A 17682-nucleotide genomic window follows, 5' to 3' on the forward strand; every position below is an offset into this window, starting at 1 on the left:
TGTGTGTGTGTGTGTGTGTGCATGCACGCTTGATACAGGCTGATGCTTCTCTTCAATGACAAATACAAAAAATAAGTTTGGGTCACAAATCTACATTTGTCAAAACACTGTTTACTAAGCAATTGGTGGGGGGGGGGGGATGGAGAAATTATTTATCTGAGTCAAAGAGTGCTTAATGGAGAACTGTAACCGAATGAACAACAATATATTAATAATAATCTACATGCAACTCTCAGGGGCTTTGAACAGGGTTGGTTCGGGAATATACTGCAAATGTTCAGGCTTCAAAATTGTACATTTTCTTCTTTAATCAAGTTTGAATCTGTTGAGCAATGGCGCTTCTATTGGATTCACATGAGTACAATTAAAAATATTATTGATTTCATTAAACATCAGTGCAAATTTCCTCTGTGGTGATCAGTTTAAAGTGTGGAAGGATTCAATGCCAGGTGCAGGAGATAGTCTCAGTGTCTCGTCTGACCAATAGCAGATGACATGATCTTTCCTTTCTCTGTTTTTCCCTCTTTCCTCCTTCTGTCTGTTGCAGATCACATTCTTCATGTTGTTGTCAGCAGTTTGTGTGATGCTCAACCTGGCAGGCTCTATCCTCTCCTGCCAGAATGCTCAGCTAGTCAACTCACTGGAAGAATGTCAGCTGGTAAGACCATATGAGCCACTCCAGAGCTAGCTCTTCAACTTCCATCCATCCATCCATCTTCTAGATGACTTATTCTGTTCAGTGTCACTCGGAAACTGGAGCCCTTCCAAACTGACTTAGGGTGAGAGGTGGTGTACTCTCGACTGCTTACCACTCAATCAGACATCTTGACAAAACAGACACACAGACATAGAACAGATGAAGAAAAAAGACATATGGAGACAACCAACCATTCCAAGTAAAATTCACATCTCCCGAAAATGATGACTCTTCAACCTTACATTTTGGAGTACCAGGAGAGATTCTAATGAAACACAACACACAGTTGAAAAACTCTACACAGAAGTGTCTTGAGTACCAAGAAATTATATAAATGTGATGTATTATTGTTATCAAAAGGACCATGATCCGAGATCTGAATCTTGCAATAAGGCATGTCATTTAATGTGACAATTATTGGCCCCTCCTCTATCGTATCACAGTAGCAAAGATTACACCAGTGCTATCGAGAGAGCTACTTTTCTTGTTGTAGTATTTTAACAGGATGAATGGTTTCCATTAGTAAGTTGTGAAATTCATGTGGGAACCCATTTTGGTCCTACCTGTTGTCAGTCTTCTGTACCAGACACATAATGTGTGTACTTTTACCTTTGCTTCTTGACAAGATAGACTGGATGATAATTTCACTCAAAACAAGGTACATTTTAAAATACAAATGTAATAGAGTGTTGTTCATAATTGAAGATGCTAGTTAGTGAGTCAACCAGCACCCAAACCACCAAATCCACATTTCCAACAAACAGTATGCCTCAGTTCACCACACAAATGATACAGGTAGGGAAAAATGATCTAACTTTTCCATTGTGCAGTGTGTAGGAAAGATGGTGTTCTATGTCTCACATAAAGTATGTTAATAGTGTGACATTGCTAATGTGACATACTGTTGAAACAGTCAATAAAGGAGACCATCTAGCATTTTTTATTTTATTTTTTGGCATGTAGCTGTTACTGTTATCAGAACACTAACTTATGTTTTCTTTCCATTCACAACTTATGTTTTCTTTCCATTCACACTGTTAAACTTTCATAATAATTCAGCCTTGTCGTCGATGCACCTTACAGCATGGTATCAAAAAGTGGTACAGTACCCTTCAGTACTTTTGTGAATGGAAATTGAAGATTTGCATATCGCACCAAACCACAAAGCTTAACTTCCACAGTAGAGGGCTGCTTTTCTACCTAATTATGTGGACTTCTGTTTACTTCTTTATGTGGATCCCCCGAGATCCTCCCCACATCCCGACTGAAATATTAATGGATCCCATCTCCTTTCCCCAAATTAAATAACCCATACTTGTTAGATTCACGTTCTGTTTTCTCTCAATCTGGGACACGTTGCAGAGGTGTGCTAAACTGCAATCCCTCCCTGGGTAGCTCCTCATATTTCGCAGTGTCTCATTTGTTACACACTTGTATTCTTTTGTAATTGCCCTTCCCATGTACAACAGTAGCATTTTCTTTTTTACTACATTTGCTTGTAAGATTTAACACCCCCAATATGGGTAGCCCGCCAACACTTCTGATGCGTGTATATCAGTGAATTTTCATTTTCTCCTCCTCTGCCCCAGCTCAAGTTTGACAGCGATGGAGTGTGTGTTTGCTGTGAGTTACAACAAGAGAGTTCAAGTTGCAACAACCTTGGAGAGACGCTGAAACTTAACCCACTGAGAGACTGCAATACCATACGCTTACGTCTCAAGGTGTGTTCAGAGGTCCAGTGATGCATTGTTAACCTTCATGTAGAAGCTGTTTACCAAAAGAAATGATGAATCCTCTTGCTTTCAAAATTCTAATGTATTTTTCCACTGCAAACCTCCTGAAAGTTTATTGGTACAGCCATGTTTATCCTGCAGTGATTGCTCACTGGCAGAACATGGATTCTTTTTTGCGTTGTTGGGACACGGTTGTCACAATAGTACGTTTGGTAGATGCTCATTCCTTTAAATACTGGTATGGCCTCTAATCTTGCAAAATAATTGTCTTAGAAAAGGTATCAAATCAGTTAATGTCTGAACTGTTGTTGCGCAACACATTTCACGTGGGAACGTGTAATTTTTCTAGTTTCACCAGTCACACATTAATTAGGGAAGAAGTGAAGAATGGCAACAACATTTTTCTTTCCCCAAGTGACAAACCTCTTAGTATGTAGGACATAACTCGTCTGGCTTGGCTGCAAGTGCATGATCTTGGAAGATTATCTTGACTGTAGAGTCTGCAAGAATGATATACAACATGGGCCACTGTGCCTTTATTGGATAACGGTATTCATATCCCTTCATTTCATGTCCCTGATTGATTATAAAACATTGATAACCAAATAAAAGACTTCTCAGGATGAAGCAAGCTTATGGAAAGATGAAAGATCAAACACATTTGTCAGAGTGATCATTCCTCATTAAAGAGATATGAGAATTAGGGCAATAAACCTTTATTAAGAGCGAAAGTAGTCAGAGGTATTGACTTATGTCGAATCTGAAGCTGTCATGTCCTGCTCCCCTGAGTCTTCGGCCATTACTCCTGACTGCTATTCTGCTCCTGCTACTAATGATCTCTTGGTAGCTGACATATTCTTCCGCTGGTGCTTATCCCCTTATGTAGAGTTCGGTCAAATTGGTGGAGAGAACACTGACCACTGACGACTTTATTGAATAATTTCAGCTGGGAGTGGGGATGTAATTCATCAGTGGGATGGAGCATTGCAACAATTTGTGTGTTCCCGTTCAAGGGCAGATTTGAATACCTTACTGTGAAAATCTCTACCTGGATTGGCTTGGGACAGGGCTTCGTCGGGAGGTTAAGCACAGTATCTGCTTAACACTTTCTGTATTTCTTGTCTAAGCAAAATATACAGCGGCTGAAATAAGTATTTAACACGTCACCATTTTTCTCACTAAATATATTTCCAAAAGTGCTATTGACATGAAAATTTCACCAGATGTTGGGAACAACCTAAGAAATCCATACATACAAAGATAGTAGAATAAATAAGATCAGAAATTAAGTTGTGTGTAATAATGTGAAATGACACAGGGAAAAAGTATTGAACACGCCAACTGGTATTTATCTAATACTTTGTACAAAAGCATTTGTTAGCAATGGCATGTTCAAGACGCCTCCTGTATGGAGAAAGTAGTCGCACGCATTGCTCTGGTGTGACTTTGGCCCATTCCTCCACACAAATCTTGAAGGTTCCGTGGGCTTCTTTTATGGACCTTGAGTTGCAGTTCTTTCCATAGATGTTTGATTGGATTCAATTCAGGTGATTGGCTGGGCCATTCTAGCAGTTTTATTTTTTTTCTTTGAAACCAATTGAGAGTTTACTGAGCAGTATGTTTTGGATCATTATCCTGCTGAAATGTCCACCCTTGTTTCATTTTCGTCAACCCCGTAGATGGCAGCAGATTTTTGTCAAGAATGTCTCGTTACATTTGCCCATTCATCCTTCCTTCAATAATTTGAGTTTGAAGTTAAATATTTTTTCCCTGTGTCATTTCACATTATTACACACAGCTTAATTTCTGATCTTATGTATTATACTTTCTTTGTATGTATGAATTACTTGGGTTGTTCCAAACATCTGGTGAGAATTTTATGTCAATAATACCTTTGGAAATGTCTTTAGTGAGAAAAATGGTGACATGTTAAATAATTATTTCAGCCGCTGTATGTCATTATTTTACTTTGCCATATCAACACTGTAAATGAGCAGTAACATACTGTAAATTAGAGCTGATGTAGCTGTCACATAAATGCTATCATACTGAATGTGTGTACTTTGTGTTACCAATCAACATTTTGCTTGCCCACTTACTTAAAATATATTAAAATATTTCAATGACAAATAAATCCATAAATGAAAAAGCAAAACAAATATAAATAAAATTTAAAATCAATCACAGGGCTCTACACAAACTTTCCCGTTGGTAGCACTGGAACATGCATGATGTAGTATTGGCATACTTTAGCTTTCTATGAAATAAACATTGATAGCGACTCAAGTTATATCTGCAAAATATTTTACTGTGTCTATGAAGTTTGTCAACAACAAGCAATGGCTGGCTAAACAAGTCATTTCTTTTATATAATTCTAAAAGACAATGAAACTTAAGGCATGCACGTGTTGTCATGTATTCTGTTTTTTTCTTCTTTTCATAAATGTACTTAAATTAATGTCAAAGCAGCATAACTAACTTCAGCATACATGGAGGTTGAAGAAAAAAAACGTGTGATTTGAATGTAAAATTCGTTAACAAACGAGCAGAAGTTGATTTTAGTAAGAATGTAGCTGCTTTCAAAACATGCAATACATAAAATTACAATTAATACTTTAGTTGGACCATTACACAACTTTAAAACTGTATAATTGTGGACAAAGGAGATAATGGGTCATCCCCGGGGTCTCCTCCCGGTGGGACATGCCCAGAACACCTCACCAGGGAGTCGTCCAGACGGCATCCTAATCAGATGCCCGAGCCACCTCATCTGGCTTCTCTCAATGCGGAGGAGCAGTGGCTCTACTCTGAGCCCGGACACCCAGCGGAGCAAACTCATTTCGGCTGCTTGTATCCGGGATCTTATTCTTTCGGTCATGACTCACAGCTCGTGACCATAGGTGAGGCTAGGAATGTAGATTGGCCAGTAAATTGAGAGCTTCACCTTTCAGCTTAGCTCCTTCTTCACCACAACGGACCCATACAAAGTCCGCATCACTGCCCACGCTGCACCGCTGCCTTTCGATCTCCCGTTCCATTCTTCTCTCACTCGTGAACAAGACACCAAGATACTTTCACTCCTCCACTTGGCAGGATCTCATCCCCTACCTGGAGAGGGCACTCCACCCTCTTCCAACTGAGGACCATGGTCTCAGATTTGGAGGTGCTGATTTTCACTCCTTCACACTTGGCTGCGAACCACTCCAGTGAGAGTTGGAGATCACAGCTTGATGAAGCCAACAGAACCACATCATCTGCAAAAAGCAGAGATACAATAGTTAGGCCACCAAACCGGAACCCCTCTACACCTAGGCTGCGGCTAAAGATTCTGTCCATAAAAGTCATGAACAGAATCGGTGACAAAGGACAACCTTGACAGAGTCCAACCCTCACCAGAAACAAATCCGACTTACTCCCAGCAATGCGGACCAAACTGACACTGGTCGTACAGGGACAGAACAGCCCATATTGGGGGGTTCAGTACCCCACACTCCCAAAGCACCCACCACAGGACTCCCCGAGGGACACGGTCGAATGCCTTCTCCACAAGTCCACAAAACACATGTAGATTGGTTGGGCAAACTCCCATGCCCCCTCGAGGACCCTGCCAAGAGTGTAGAGCTGGTCCACTGTTTCACGGCCAGGAAGAAACACACTGCTCCTCTTGAATCCGACATTCGACTTCCCAACAGACCCTCCTCTCCAGGACTCCTGAATAGACCTTATCAGGGAGGCTGAGGAGTGTGATACCCGTGTAGTTGGATCACACCCGCCAGGTCCCCCTTCTTAAAAAGGGGGATCACTACCCCAGTCTGCCAATCCAGAGGCACTGGCTCCAATGTCTACGCGATGTTGCAGAGGCGTGTCAACCAGGACAGCCCCACAACATCCAGAGCCTTTAGGAACTCCAGGCAAATCAGAATCAGAATCAGAATCATCTTTATTTGCCAAGTATGTCCAAAACACACAAGGAATTTGTCTCCGGTAGTTGGAGCCGCTCTAGTACAACAGACAGTCAATTTACAGAACACTTTGGGGAAATAAAGACATTGACAAAAAACAATTGTGCAAAAAGATGCAGAGTCCTCTAGCACTTAGAGCAGTTCGAACGACTAATATTGCAATAGTCCGGTGCAATGACCATTGTGCAAAGGGCGCTGAGACTTCAAGGAGTGTATCCGGTTTAAAGTGACGAGTAGTGCGATCATCTGGGACAATGTTGGTTGTGCAAATGTTACAGATACTCCTCAATCAGTGTGCAAATGGAGCAGATGCTACTCTGGCATGAGTGGCCAGTATATGCAAATAGTGCAGCATGGCGAGACAACTACAGTGAGTGCACGAGTAATACGTAATTGGCCCCACAGAAATGTGGCAACGAACTCAAGTCAAAAAATTTCCAGCTTGTTGTAATGGAATTATAGGTTAGGTGTTTAAGAAGTTGATCGCAAGAGGGAAGAAGCTGTTGGAATGTCTACTAGTTCTAGTTTGCGTTGATCGGTAGCGCCTACCTGAGGGAAGGAGCTGGAAGAGCTGGTGACCGGGGTGCAGACGGTCCGAGAGGATTTTGCACGCCCTTGTCTTAGTACAAGCTTCCACCCTCCCACTCGGTAGGGAAAAGACAGGGAGAACTGAAAGGAACACTGTCAGGCTTGTGTGTATATGTATATTTAATATGTGTCATGGATTATAGATCGGTATAGTACATTTATTCCAATCATACGCAGTAGTATTTTTTTTTCACTCAATTTGAGGTGCTGTTCAACTTCCGCTGTAATCAGACCTCTCAAATACAAATTCTGTTCCTAGAGCCAATTTCCATGCAGGTGGTGTTTCTGTGCTGCCCACCAGGAAATTAATTCATATAATATAGTTATTAAAGGTTTATAAAGAGGTTAGCTTAGAAGAAGTGGGACACTGAGAGGACAGAGGAGAGGAGAAAGGAATACATCGAGATGCGACATAGGGCGAAGGTAGAGGTGGCAAAGGCCAAACAAGAGGCATATGATGACGTGTATACCAGGTTGGACACTAAAGAAGGAGAAAAGGATCTATACAGGTTGGCCAGACAGAGAGATAGCGATGGGAAGGATGTGCAGCAGGTTAGGTTGATTAAGGATAGAGATGTAAATGTGTTGACTGGTGCCAGTAATGTGCTGGACAGATGGAAAGACTACTTTGAGGAGTTGATGAATGAGGAAAATGAGAGAGAAAGAAGAGAAGAAGAGGCAAGTGTGGTGGACCAGGAAGTGGCAATGATTAGTAAGGGGGAAGTAAGAAAGGCACAAAAGAGGATGAAAATGGAAAGGCAGTTGGTCGTGATGACATACCTGTGGAGGTATGGAAGCATCTCGGAGAGGTGTCTGTGGAGCTTTTGACCAGCTTTATCAGCAGAATTCTAGTGGGTGAGAAAATGCCTGAGGAATGGAGGAAATGTGTGCTGGTGCCCATTTTTAAGAAGAAGGTTGATGAGCTGTGGGAACTATAGAGGAATAAAGTTGATGAGCCACACGGTGAAGTTATGGGAAAGAGTAGTGGAGGGTAGAGTCAGGACAGAAGTGAGTATTTGCGAGCAACACTATGGTTTCATGCCTAGAAAGAGTACCACAGATCCATTATTTGCCTTGAGGGTGTTGATGGAGAAGGACATAGAATGTCAGAAGGAGCTACATTGTCCCTTTGTAGATCTAGCGAAAGCCTATGACAGATTACCCAGAGAGGGACTGTGGTACTGCATGCAGAAGTCTGGAGTGGCAGAGAAGAATGTTAGAATAGTACAGGACATGTACGAGGGCAGCAGAACAGTGGTGATGTGTGACAGAGGAATTTAAGATGGAGGTAGGACTGCGTCAGGGATCATCCCTGAGCCCCTTCCTGTTTGCAAGTGGTGATGGATAGGCTGACAGAGGAGGTTAGACTGGAATCCCTGTGGACCATGATGTTTGCAGATGAAATTGTGATCTGCAGTGAAAGCAGGGAGCTGGTAGAGGAACAGTTAGAAAGGCGGAGACATGCACTGGAAAGGAGAGGAATGAAGATATGTGTATAAATGAGAGGGGTGGAGGGGGAAGGGTGAGGCTACAGGGAGAAGAGATGGCGAGGGTGGAGGACTTTAAATACAGTCAACAGTCCAGAGCAATGGTGAGTGTGGTACGGAAGTGAAGAAACAGGTCCAACCATGTTGGAACGGGTGGAGGAAAGTGTCAGGTGTGTTATGTGACAGAAGAGTCTCTACTAGGATGAAGGGCAAAGTTTATAAAACAGTGGTGAGGCCAGCCATGATGTTTGGATTAGAGACAGTGGCACTGAAGAGACAACAGGAAGCAGAGCTGGAGGTGGCGGAAATGAAGATGTTGAGGTTCTCTCGAGGAGTGAGCAGGTTGGATAGGATTAGAAATGAGCTCATCAGAGGAACGGAGGAACAGAGGAGAGAGAGTGAGTATATTGGTAGAAGGATGATGAGGCTGGAGCTGCCAGTCAAGGGAGCTAGAGGAAGACCAAAGAGAAGGTTGATGGATGTAGTTAGGGAAGAGATGAGGGCAGTTGGTCTTGGAAAGGAGGATGCAGGTTATAGGCTTACATGGAAAAGGATGACACGCTGTGGCGACCCCTAACGGGACAAGCCGAAAGGAGAAGAAGAAGAGAGTATTCCTTCGTCTCCTTGCAGTTGGGCGCATTGTCTGACTCACAGTTTGATGGTGTCTGTTCATGAGTTGAATTCTCCCATATAATAGACCTATTACATTTGACCCTGCACTGTTATTGTAGTCAGGGTTTGACTTAAAGTTTATGAAGGTCTTTTTAAAAGCTCTATAACACAAAGTTTCAGGTGATCTTCAGCCAATAAATAGTTCTCTATGTTAAAAGGAAGAACTGACTCTACAGGAAATCTGGCATAGCTTTACATTGCTAACTCTCAACTACTTTGCAATAACTGTACACTATTATGTATTGTGTTGCATTGACATGAGTGTCCTTATTGATCTTTAACCACCTTCGCAGATACAGTATCCTGTTCCATTTCCTTACTAGTTATACCTTCTTCCTTTTTGATTCTCTCATCATCTCCTCCTCTGCCCCCTCTTATAGGAGCTGCTGTTCAGCGTATGTGCCCTTAACGTCATCTCCACCATTGTTTGTGCCCTAGCGACAGCCATGTGCTGCATGCAGATTGTTTCTACTGATGTCCTGCAGATGGTGAGTGTGGACAATTATATTGGGAGGCCTTTTTTGCTGTCAGTGGGAATACAATCACTATCGCCTTTGAATTGAATTATACTGTGTGATTCCCATTCTCTGTCCCAAGCCTGTAAAGAAATCACTGAGTTTTTGCAAAGGTCAGCCAAGGACAGTTGCTGCAGGACCTGTTCTGTCCTCGTGCAGCAGAATGAAAATGTGTATAGAGCGCTTATCTCTCTTCATTTGTTCCAGAGAGGTGCAGTATTCTCAGAATTAAACTTTCCTCTCTTTTTATGTGGCACAATAAAACTAGTAACAAATGCTTAATACCTCTTGCCATGAGGGAAATTTACATGACCAAGCTCAATTTGTTTTTCACACCAAAAATAGTTATTTGACTGCACATGTATAATACGCACCCCCAAAGTTACCCTCAAAATTATGGAAAACCCTTCAACCCATGAATAAAAACAGAATACAATGATTTGCAAATCATGTTCAACCTATATTTAATTGAATACACTCCAAAGACAAGATATTTAATGTTCAAACTGATAAACTTGATTATTTTTAGCAAATAATCATTAACTTAGAATTTTATGGCTGCAACACGTTCCAAAAAAGCTGGGACAGGGTCTTGTTTACCACTGTTACATCACCTTTTCTTTTAACAACATTCAGTTAACGTTTGGGAACTGAGGACACAAATTGTTGAAGCTTTGTTGGTGGAATTCTTTCCCATTCTTGATTGATGTACAGCTTCAACTGTTCAACAGTCCAGGGTCTCCGTCTCCAACAGTCCAGGGTCTCCGTTGTCGTATTCTACGCTTCATACATTTTCAATGGGAGAAAGGTCTAGACTGCAGGCAGGCCAGTCTAGTACCCGCACTCTTTTACTACGAAGCCATGCTGTTGTAACACGTGCAGAATGTGGTTTGGCATTGTCTTGCTGAAATAAGCAGGGGCGTCCATTAAAAAGACGTTGCTTGGATGGCAGCATATGTTTCTCCAAAACCTGTATGTACCTTTCAGCATTAATGGTGCCTTCACAGATGTGTAAGCCCCATACCATCACAGATGCCCCATACCATCACAGCCCCATACCATCACAGATGCTGGCTTTTGAACTTTGCGTCCATAACAGTCTGGATGATTCTTTTCCTCTTTGGCCCCTCTACAATTTCCAAAAACAATTGCACGTAGGTGTGAATGTGAGTGTGAATTGTTCTTTGTTTGTATGTGCCCTGCGATTGGCTGGCAAGCAGTTCAGGGTGTACCCCACCTCCTGCCCGATGATAGCTAGGATAGGCTCCAGCACGCCCGCGACCCTAGTGAGGAGAAGTGGCTCAGAAAAATGAAAATTTTAAATGTGGACTCGTTGGACCACAGAACACTTTTCCACTTTGCATCAGTCCATCTCTTTCTGAAGTGTTCCTGAGCCCATGTGGTGATATCCTTTCCACATTGATGTCGGTTTTTGATGCAGAGCCGCCTGAGAGATCGAAGGTCACGGGGATTCAATGTTGGTTTTCGGCCTTGCCGCTTACATGCAGTGATTTCCAGATTCTCCGAAGCTTTTGATGATATTATGGACCGTAGATGATGAAATCCCTAAATTCCTTGCAATTGTACGTTGAGGAACATTGTCCTTAAACTGTGTGACTATTTTCTCACGCACTTGTTCACAAAGAGGTGTACCTCGCCCCATCTTTGCTTGTGAATGACTGAGCAATTAAGGGAGCTCCTTTTATACCCCATCATGGCACCCACCTGTTCCCAATTAGCCTGTTCACCTGTGGCATGTTCCAAGCAGGTGTTTGATGAGCATTCCTCAACTTTCTCAGTCGTTTTTGCCACCTGTCCCAGCTTTTTTGGAACGTGTTGCAGCCATAAAATTCTAAGTTAATGATTTAAGTTTATCAGTTTGAACATTAAATATCTTGTCTTTGTAGTGTATTCAATTAAATATAGGTTGAACATGATTTGCAAATTAATCAGTATTCTGTTTTCATTTGTTTAACACAACATCCCAACTTCATTGGAATTGGGGTTGTATAATGCATTTTTAGAATGCATGATTTTGCTTCTACCCATATGATCAAAATGTAGTATTATCTGTATTTTGTTTGTTTTTTTAAAGAATAATTCTTAAGTTAAGCACTTTATTTGAAGACGTTATATATTTTTTTAATTTACATGCTCTTATTTAGAAATTCACAGCCCTACTTTTATTTTTCGTAAATTAGAAAAGACAGTTGTTCTCATATGTTTGATTAGCCAGGCAGAATAAGATGGGTACAATTATTTCAAGAAAACATGAAAGACCAGGCCAACCACATTTCATTTACATTAATGGGATTCACATTAAACGGTCAAGCATTTCAGAAAAGCATTATCATTAAACAAAACATAACCATTAAAAAAATATTGATGCTTGTTGTTCAGTCATCAGTCATATTTAAAAAAATAAAATAAATAAATAATAAATAAATACATAATATTTCACAAATTCTGCCAGGTTATGTAAATTTATGAACACAACTGTACAGTCATATGTACCCTTGTCATATTGGAATGAAAGTGTAGGCTACACCTTTTGTATAACCACTAGGTGGCGGTGGCATATTAGAATGAAAAGTGTACACCTTTCTCATAACCACTAGGTGGCGATGGCATTTTGGAATGAACATCTACCGCTTTTTCTTAACCACTAGATGGCGGCATACATTTATAAAATGTAAAAGTTTTTGCCATTTGCCCCTCTACCTATGTATAATGCGCACGATTGACATTTGGCATTTTTGGGGGGAGGGGGGGGAATTGCGCATTATTCACGAGAACTTACGGTATATTAATATTGCAGGCATGCTTAAATAACCGACATTAAAATATTGTACATACATACATTCCAATCCCTTCATGTGAGAGTTAACATTATGAATGTAAAATTTTGTTTTTTTCAGTACGAAAATGTTTTCTGTTTAAAAAATAAAAATAATTTTTTTTTACTGCAAACTACTGAATAAATGTGGCTAATAAAGGCAGGCATGTGAAAAGCGACTGGTTGTGGAAAAATTTCCCTCTTGGAAAAGTCAATTGCGGGAATGAGAATTTGCAATTCTGTATCCACCGGTAAAATACTGTAGTAGCACCTCAAAGGAGCAGCGGAATAAACTTTAATAACTGAGGGAGATGCTGTGGGGACTGTATGGTTTGAAATAACAAACAGGGACTTGTAAAACGACAGTGTGTCTGTTATGATATGTTTCAGTTTATGCCGCACCGAACAAGAGAGCTAAATGCTGATTGTATGACTCCCCATGGAACTATCCTCCACCAAACACTGGACTTTGATGAGTTTATTCCTCCCATTCCCCCACCGCCCTACTATCCTCCTGAGTATACCTGCACACCATCAATGGATGGCCAAAGGTAAAAAGCAAAAGACCTCTTATCAGTATCACATTTGTTTCACATTGCTTGTAATGTGCTTCCCAAAATGTAGCCTACAAGTGGCTTCTATTTTAAATTCTCTACATTTAACAGAGGGGCAGATTTCCATTTGAAAACAATGATAAAGCTATCGTCAACATTTTCGTTGAAAATGTAAGTCAGCCAGTTAACTGCAGTTAAATACATAACACTCTCCAAATCGAGCTGAAAACTTTAACCATCTATCATCAAAAAACATCTTGCATCACCTAATTGACTGAGTGAATTCCAACCTAGGAATAGAGATACAGTATTTTAAGAAACAGAAGCACAATCTAGAGGAACCTTAATTCCAGGGAGTGAAGCAAAGTTAGGCAGCACGTTGAGCTAGTGGATAACACATTTACCTCACAGTCGAGAGATTCTGGGTTCGAATATAGGCTCGGGGCTTCCAGTGTGGGGTTTGTATGTTCTCCGTGTGCTTGTCATGGGTTACTCCAGTCCTCTGTCTTCCTCCCACATTCCAAAAACAATAATGTTAGTTTCATTGAAGATTCTGATTGCCCACAGATAATGTGAGTGTGTCGGTTTGCTTGTTTGTTCTTATGTGGCTTGTGATTGGCTGTTGACCAGTCTAGGGTATGCCCCTCCTCTTTTCCAAAGTTACTGTAGCTGAAATAGTCTCCAGCTCATCCAGTATGGATAAACTAGGATGGATGAATGGATGGTTTATGCAGTTAATCACAAATTGCCTTAACTTCTAAATCATAGTAATCTATGAGTTTAAATTGAATGTCACCGCTCATTTAGATGGCCTACCTATCATCACTGAGCATTGTAATGTAGTCATGAAACCTGAAGTGACAAATAACAATTACAGATTACAACTATTTGGTTAACTGGCGAGCAATCTAGAGCAGTGATTCTCAATGTGTGGTACAAGTATCACTAGTGGGTTCCCTCTAGTGCAGTGATTCTTAACCCTGTTGGAGAGACAGAACCCCGCAAGTTTCATACGGAGTGCACGGAACCCTTCCTAATTAGAAAAATAAAGCGTGGTTTATTTCAAATTCAAAACGGTATATATTTTATTGTCTGTGTAGATTCTCAGTCATTCAGTGAACCACACATCAGTTGCACACAAAATCACTGTGTTAAAAGAACAAAACCAACAAAACATGAGTTTCACACAATAAAACAAACAAAAAATTCAATTCAATGAAAATTTACTGTAAGTGAATCTGAATTTTGCTGTTGCCATTCCCCTTGGTAAGTGCCACTCTCATATCAGAGGAACAGACTTCGTTGTTAAAATTCACAACAAAGTCTGTTCCATTTCTTTATGTTATTTCTACAATCCTCGAAAATGGTTCATTGGTAAGAGTAAATTTTTTGGGGCTTTTTTTTTTTATGATTGGATGCGCTGTCTGACGGCACAGCAATGCTACTCAAGTCAACTGTATCGTTGAAATGTTGTTAAATAAATAAATAAATAAATAATAATAATAAATAATCTAGTTTAAAAAAGAACAAAGCATTTCAACTCAAGGCGCAGCGCCGCAATGTTAAATGCCAATTTTGACCCTCCTTGCGTTTCGAATGGCATGAACAATGCATTTAAAAGGCAGTGTAAAAAGGCTTTTACGGATCACGCACACACGCAGTGTGTCGAGTCCTCCGTTGAACCCCAGCGACTGCCTCATCGAACCCCTGCGATTCGATCGAACCCAGGTTAAGAACCACTGCTCGAGTGCTATGCAAAGAATGAGTGCCTAAGTACAGTTCAGTTGTATTTAACGTTTAAGTTAAAAACATTTGCATTCAATATTCAAGAACTCTTTTTCTAGACATTTATGTTAATGTTTTATTTAAACCTTTTGTGTATTACATTTTAATTTAATCATAATAAAAGTATATTTTAATTGTACTATATTTAAGTGCAGTGCTAATGTTCAAATTGCTTAACCTTATAGTGGCTTACTATAATATTAACTGTACTTTTTAGGGATTAGCACTGACCACTTAGACTTACTTCGCTACTGTCATTTAATGTTGGTCATGATGGTGGTACTTGGGGAGCAATTTCTGAGGTGTTACTTGGTGTAGAAGGTTTGAGAATGAAAGCTACAGTGTACCTTACCTCTTGCACAAAGTTAGCTGCAATAGAATTAAACTCACACACGACTCTGAAAAGAAAGTGGTCAAAAACAGATGGATGCATGGATAGATAGATAGATAGATAGATAGATAGATAGATAGATAGATAGATAGATAGATAGATAGATAGATAGATAGATAGATAGATAGATAGATAGATAGATAGATAGATAGATAGATAGATAGATAGATAGATGCAATGCAATGCTTGTCTGTGAAGTGAGTTGGCAAAATTACTTATATTCACATTTTTAGGTGTAATTATAATGTATTTTTGCCGGCACGGTGGAGGACTGGTTAGCATATCTGCCTCACAGTTCTGGGGACCGGGGTTCAAATCCCAGCCCTGCCTGTGTGGAGTTTGCATGTTCTGGGTGGGTTTCCTCCCACATCCCAAAAACGTGCATTAATTGGAGACTCTAAATTGCCCGTAGGTGTGAATGTGAGTGCGGTTGTTTGTTTCTGTGTGCCCTGCGATTGGCTGGCAACCGGTTCAGGGTATACCCCGCCCCCCCAAAGATAGCTGGGATAGGCTCCAGCACGCCCGCGATCCTAGTCAGGAGAAGAGATAAAGGAAATGGATGGATAATGTATTCTTTTATTGTTCCATATCCATAACTTTTCTGAGATCTCTATCCTTGCTAAAAGCAGCAAGCCATTGTTTGTCTTATCCAAGGACGTTCCCAAGCGGGCTACCACAGCTGGCTGCGTAGCTGGTGAGAATGTCCTGATTATGGAAATATATTGAATCTGACTGAAGGACCTGCCTTATAATCTGTCCTTTTTTCAAGTTGCGGGTTCAGCGAGAGAGTGTTCTGCGCAAGAGGACAGCCGACCATCTCCCCCTCGCTCTCCTCTGCTTCTTCTTTCTCCCTCTGTCTCTGTCTTTTTGTTTATATCATGTAAATAGCTCTTTGTCTGGGAGAAAAACCCATAAAGACAATATTGCTTCCTTAATTATTCTACAAAAGAGGAATTTCCAACACATAAGACAGTGGAGTAAATCATTTTGTTTTAAGGAATAGACGAGTAAACCAAGAGAGGGTACTGCTGATATAGTCAGTTTCCAAGAAAGCATGCATGTGTTGCCCAATTATGCCATGAATATAAAGCACATGGGAGGCATTAATAGGGTCGCTGTGCAGAAAAAAAACAGGAATGTATCATGACATCATCACGCTGTAGCTAGTGGAAAACATCAGGTTGTATTTCATTTTCATATATATTACTTAAATTTAAGAGCTATAGCGATGTGGATAGTATGCAGAAGGAATATTCTCACATGTATACAGTGGTATGAAAAAGTGTTGGCCTCCTTCCTGATTGGATTTTATTTTGTTTTTGTATTTTTAGTTTTTGTTGCATATTTGTCACAATATTTAATCATCAAACATATTTCAATATTAGTCAAAGACAACACAAATCAACCCAAAATGCAGTTATTAAATTTGTTTTTATTATTAATTATTAAGGGCGAAAAGAAATCCAAACCTACATGCCCCTGTGTGAAAAAGCGATTGCCCCCTCAACCTGATAACTGGTTGGGCCACCCTTAGCAGCAACAACTGCAATCAAGCAGTTTGAATAACTTTCAATGAGTCTCTAACAGCACTGTGGATGAATTTTGGTCCACTCATCTTTGCAGAATTGTTGTAATTCAGCCACATTGGAGAGTTTTCGAGCATGAACCTCCTTTTTCATGTCATGCTACAGCATCGCAATAGGATTCAGGTCAGGACTTTGACGAGGCCACTCCAAAGTCTTTATTTTGTTTTTCTTCAGCCATTCAGAGTGTCATGAACCGATGGCCAGACATTCTCCTTCAGGATTGTTTGGTAGACGGCATTTTTTATTCCATTTTTCTTCTAGTCATCCAGGTCCTGAAGAAGCAAAACAGCCCTAGACCATCACACTACCACCACCATATTTTACTGTGGGCATGATGTTCTTTTCCTGAAATGTGGTGTTACTTTTACAGCAGATGTAATGGGACACACACCGTCCAAAAAGTTAAACTTTTGTCCCGTCAGACCCCAGAGTATTTTCCCAAAGTCTTCGGGATCGTCAAGATGTCCATCCATCAATCCATTTTCTTCCACTTATGAAAGGTCGGGTCGTGGGGGCAGCAGCCTCAGCAGGGAACCCCAAACTTCCCTCTCCCCAGCCACTTCACCCAGCCGATCCGATCCGAGAGGATCCCGAGGCATTCCTAGGTCAGCCGGGAGATGTAGTCACTCCAGCGTGTCCTGGGTCATCCCCGGGGTCTCCCCCCGGTGGGACAAGCCCGGAACACCTCACCAGGGAGTCATCCAGGAGGCATCCTCATCAGATGCCCGCGCCACCTCAGTGTGGAGAAGCAGCACCTCTACTCTGAGCCCCTCCCTGGATGACCGGGATGATCACAGGGCCTTGTAGGTTTGAATTTCTTTTCTTCCTTAATAATAAAAACCTTCATTTAAAAACTGCATTTTCTGTTCACGTGTG

General features: G+C 40.9%; 1 protein-coding gene across 1 annotated transcript in view; it reads left to right on the forward strand.

The window, feature by feature from the left end:
• The first annotated feature begins 547 nt into the window (after positions 1-547).
• Positions 548-17682, forward strand: part of fam189a1 (family with sequence similarity 189 member A1) — a 34270-nt gene continuing 17135 nt past the window's right edge. The window contains exons 1-4 of the mRNA XM_061703069.1: positions 548-658; positions 2287-2418; positions 9520-9627; positions 12881-13041. Coding sequence (XP_061559053.1) covers positions 560-658; positions 2287-2418; positions 9520-9627; positions 12881-13041 — 500 coding nt within the window. The 5' untranslated portion in view covers positions 548-559. The remainder of the gene's footprint in view (positions 659-2286; positions 2419-9519; positions 9628-12880; positions 13042-17682) is intronic.

Source organism: Phycodurus eques, chromosome 2 (assembly GCF_024500275.1).
Source record: "Phycodurus eques isolate BA_2022a chromosome 2, UOR_Pequ_1.1, whole genome shotgun sequence".
In the NCBI taxonomy this organism is placed as follows: domain Eukaryota; kingdom Metazoa; phylum Chordata; class Actinopteri; order Syngnathiformes; family Syngnathidae; genus Phycodurus; species Phycodurus eques.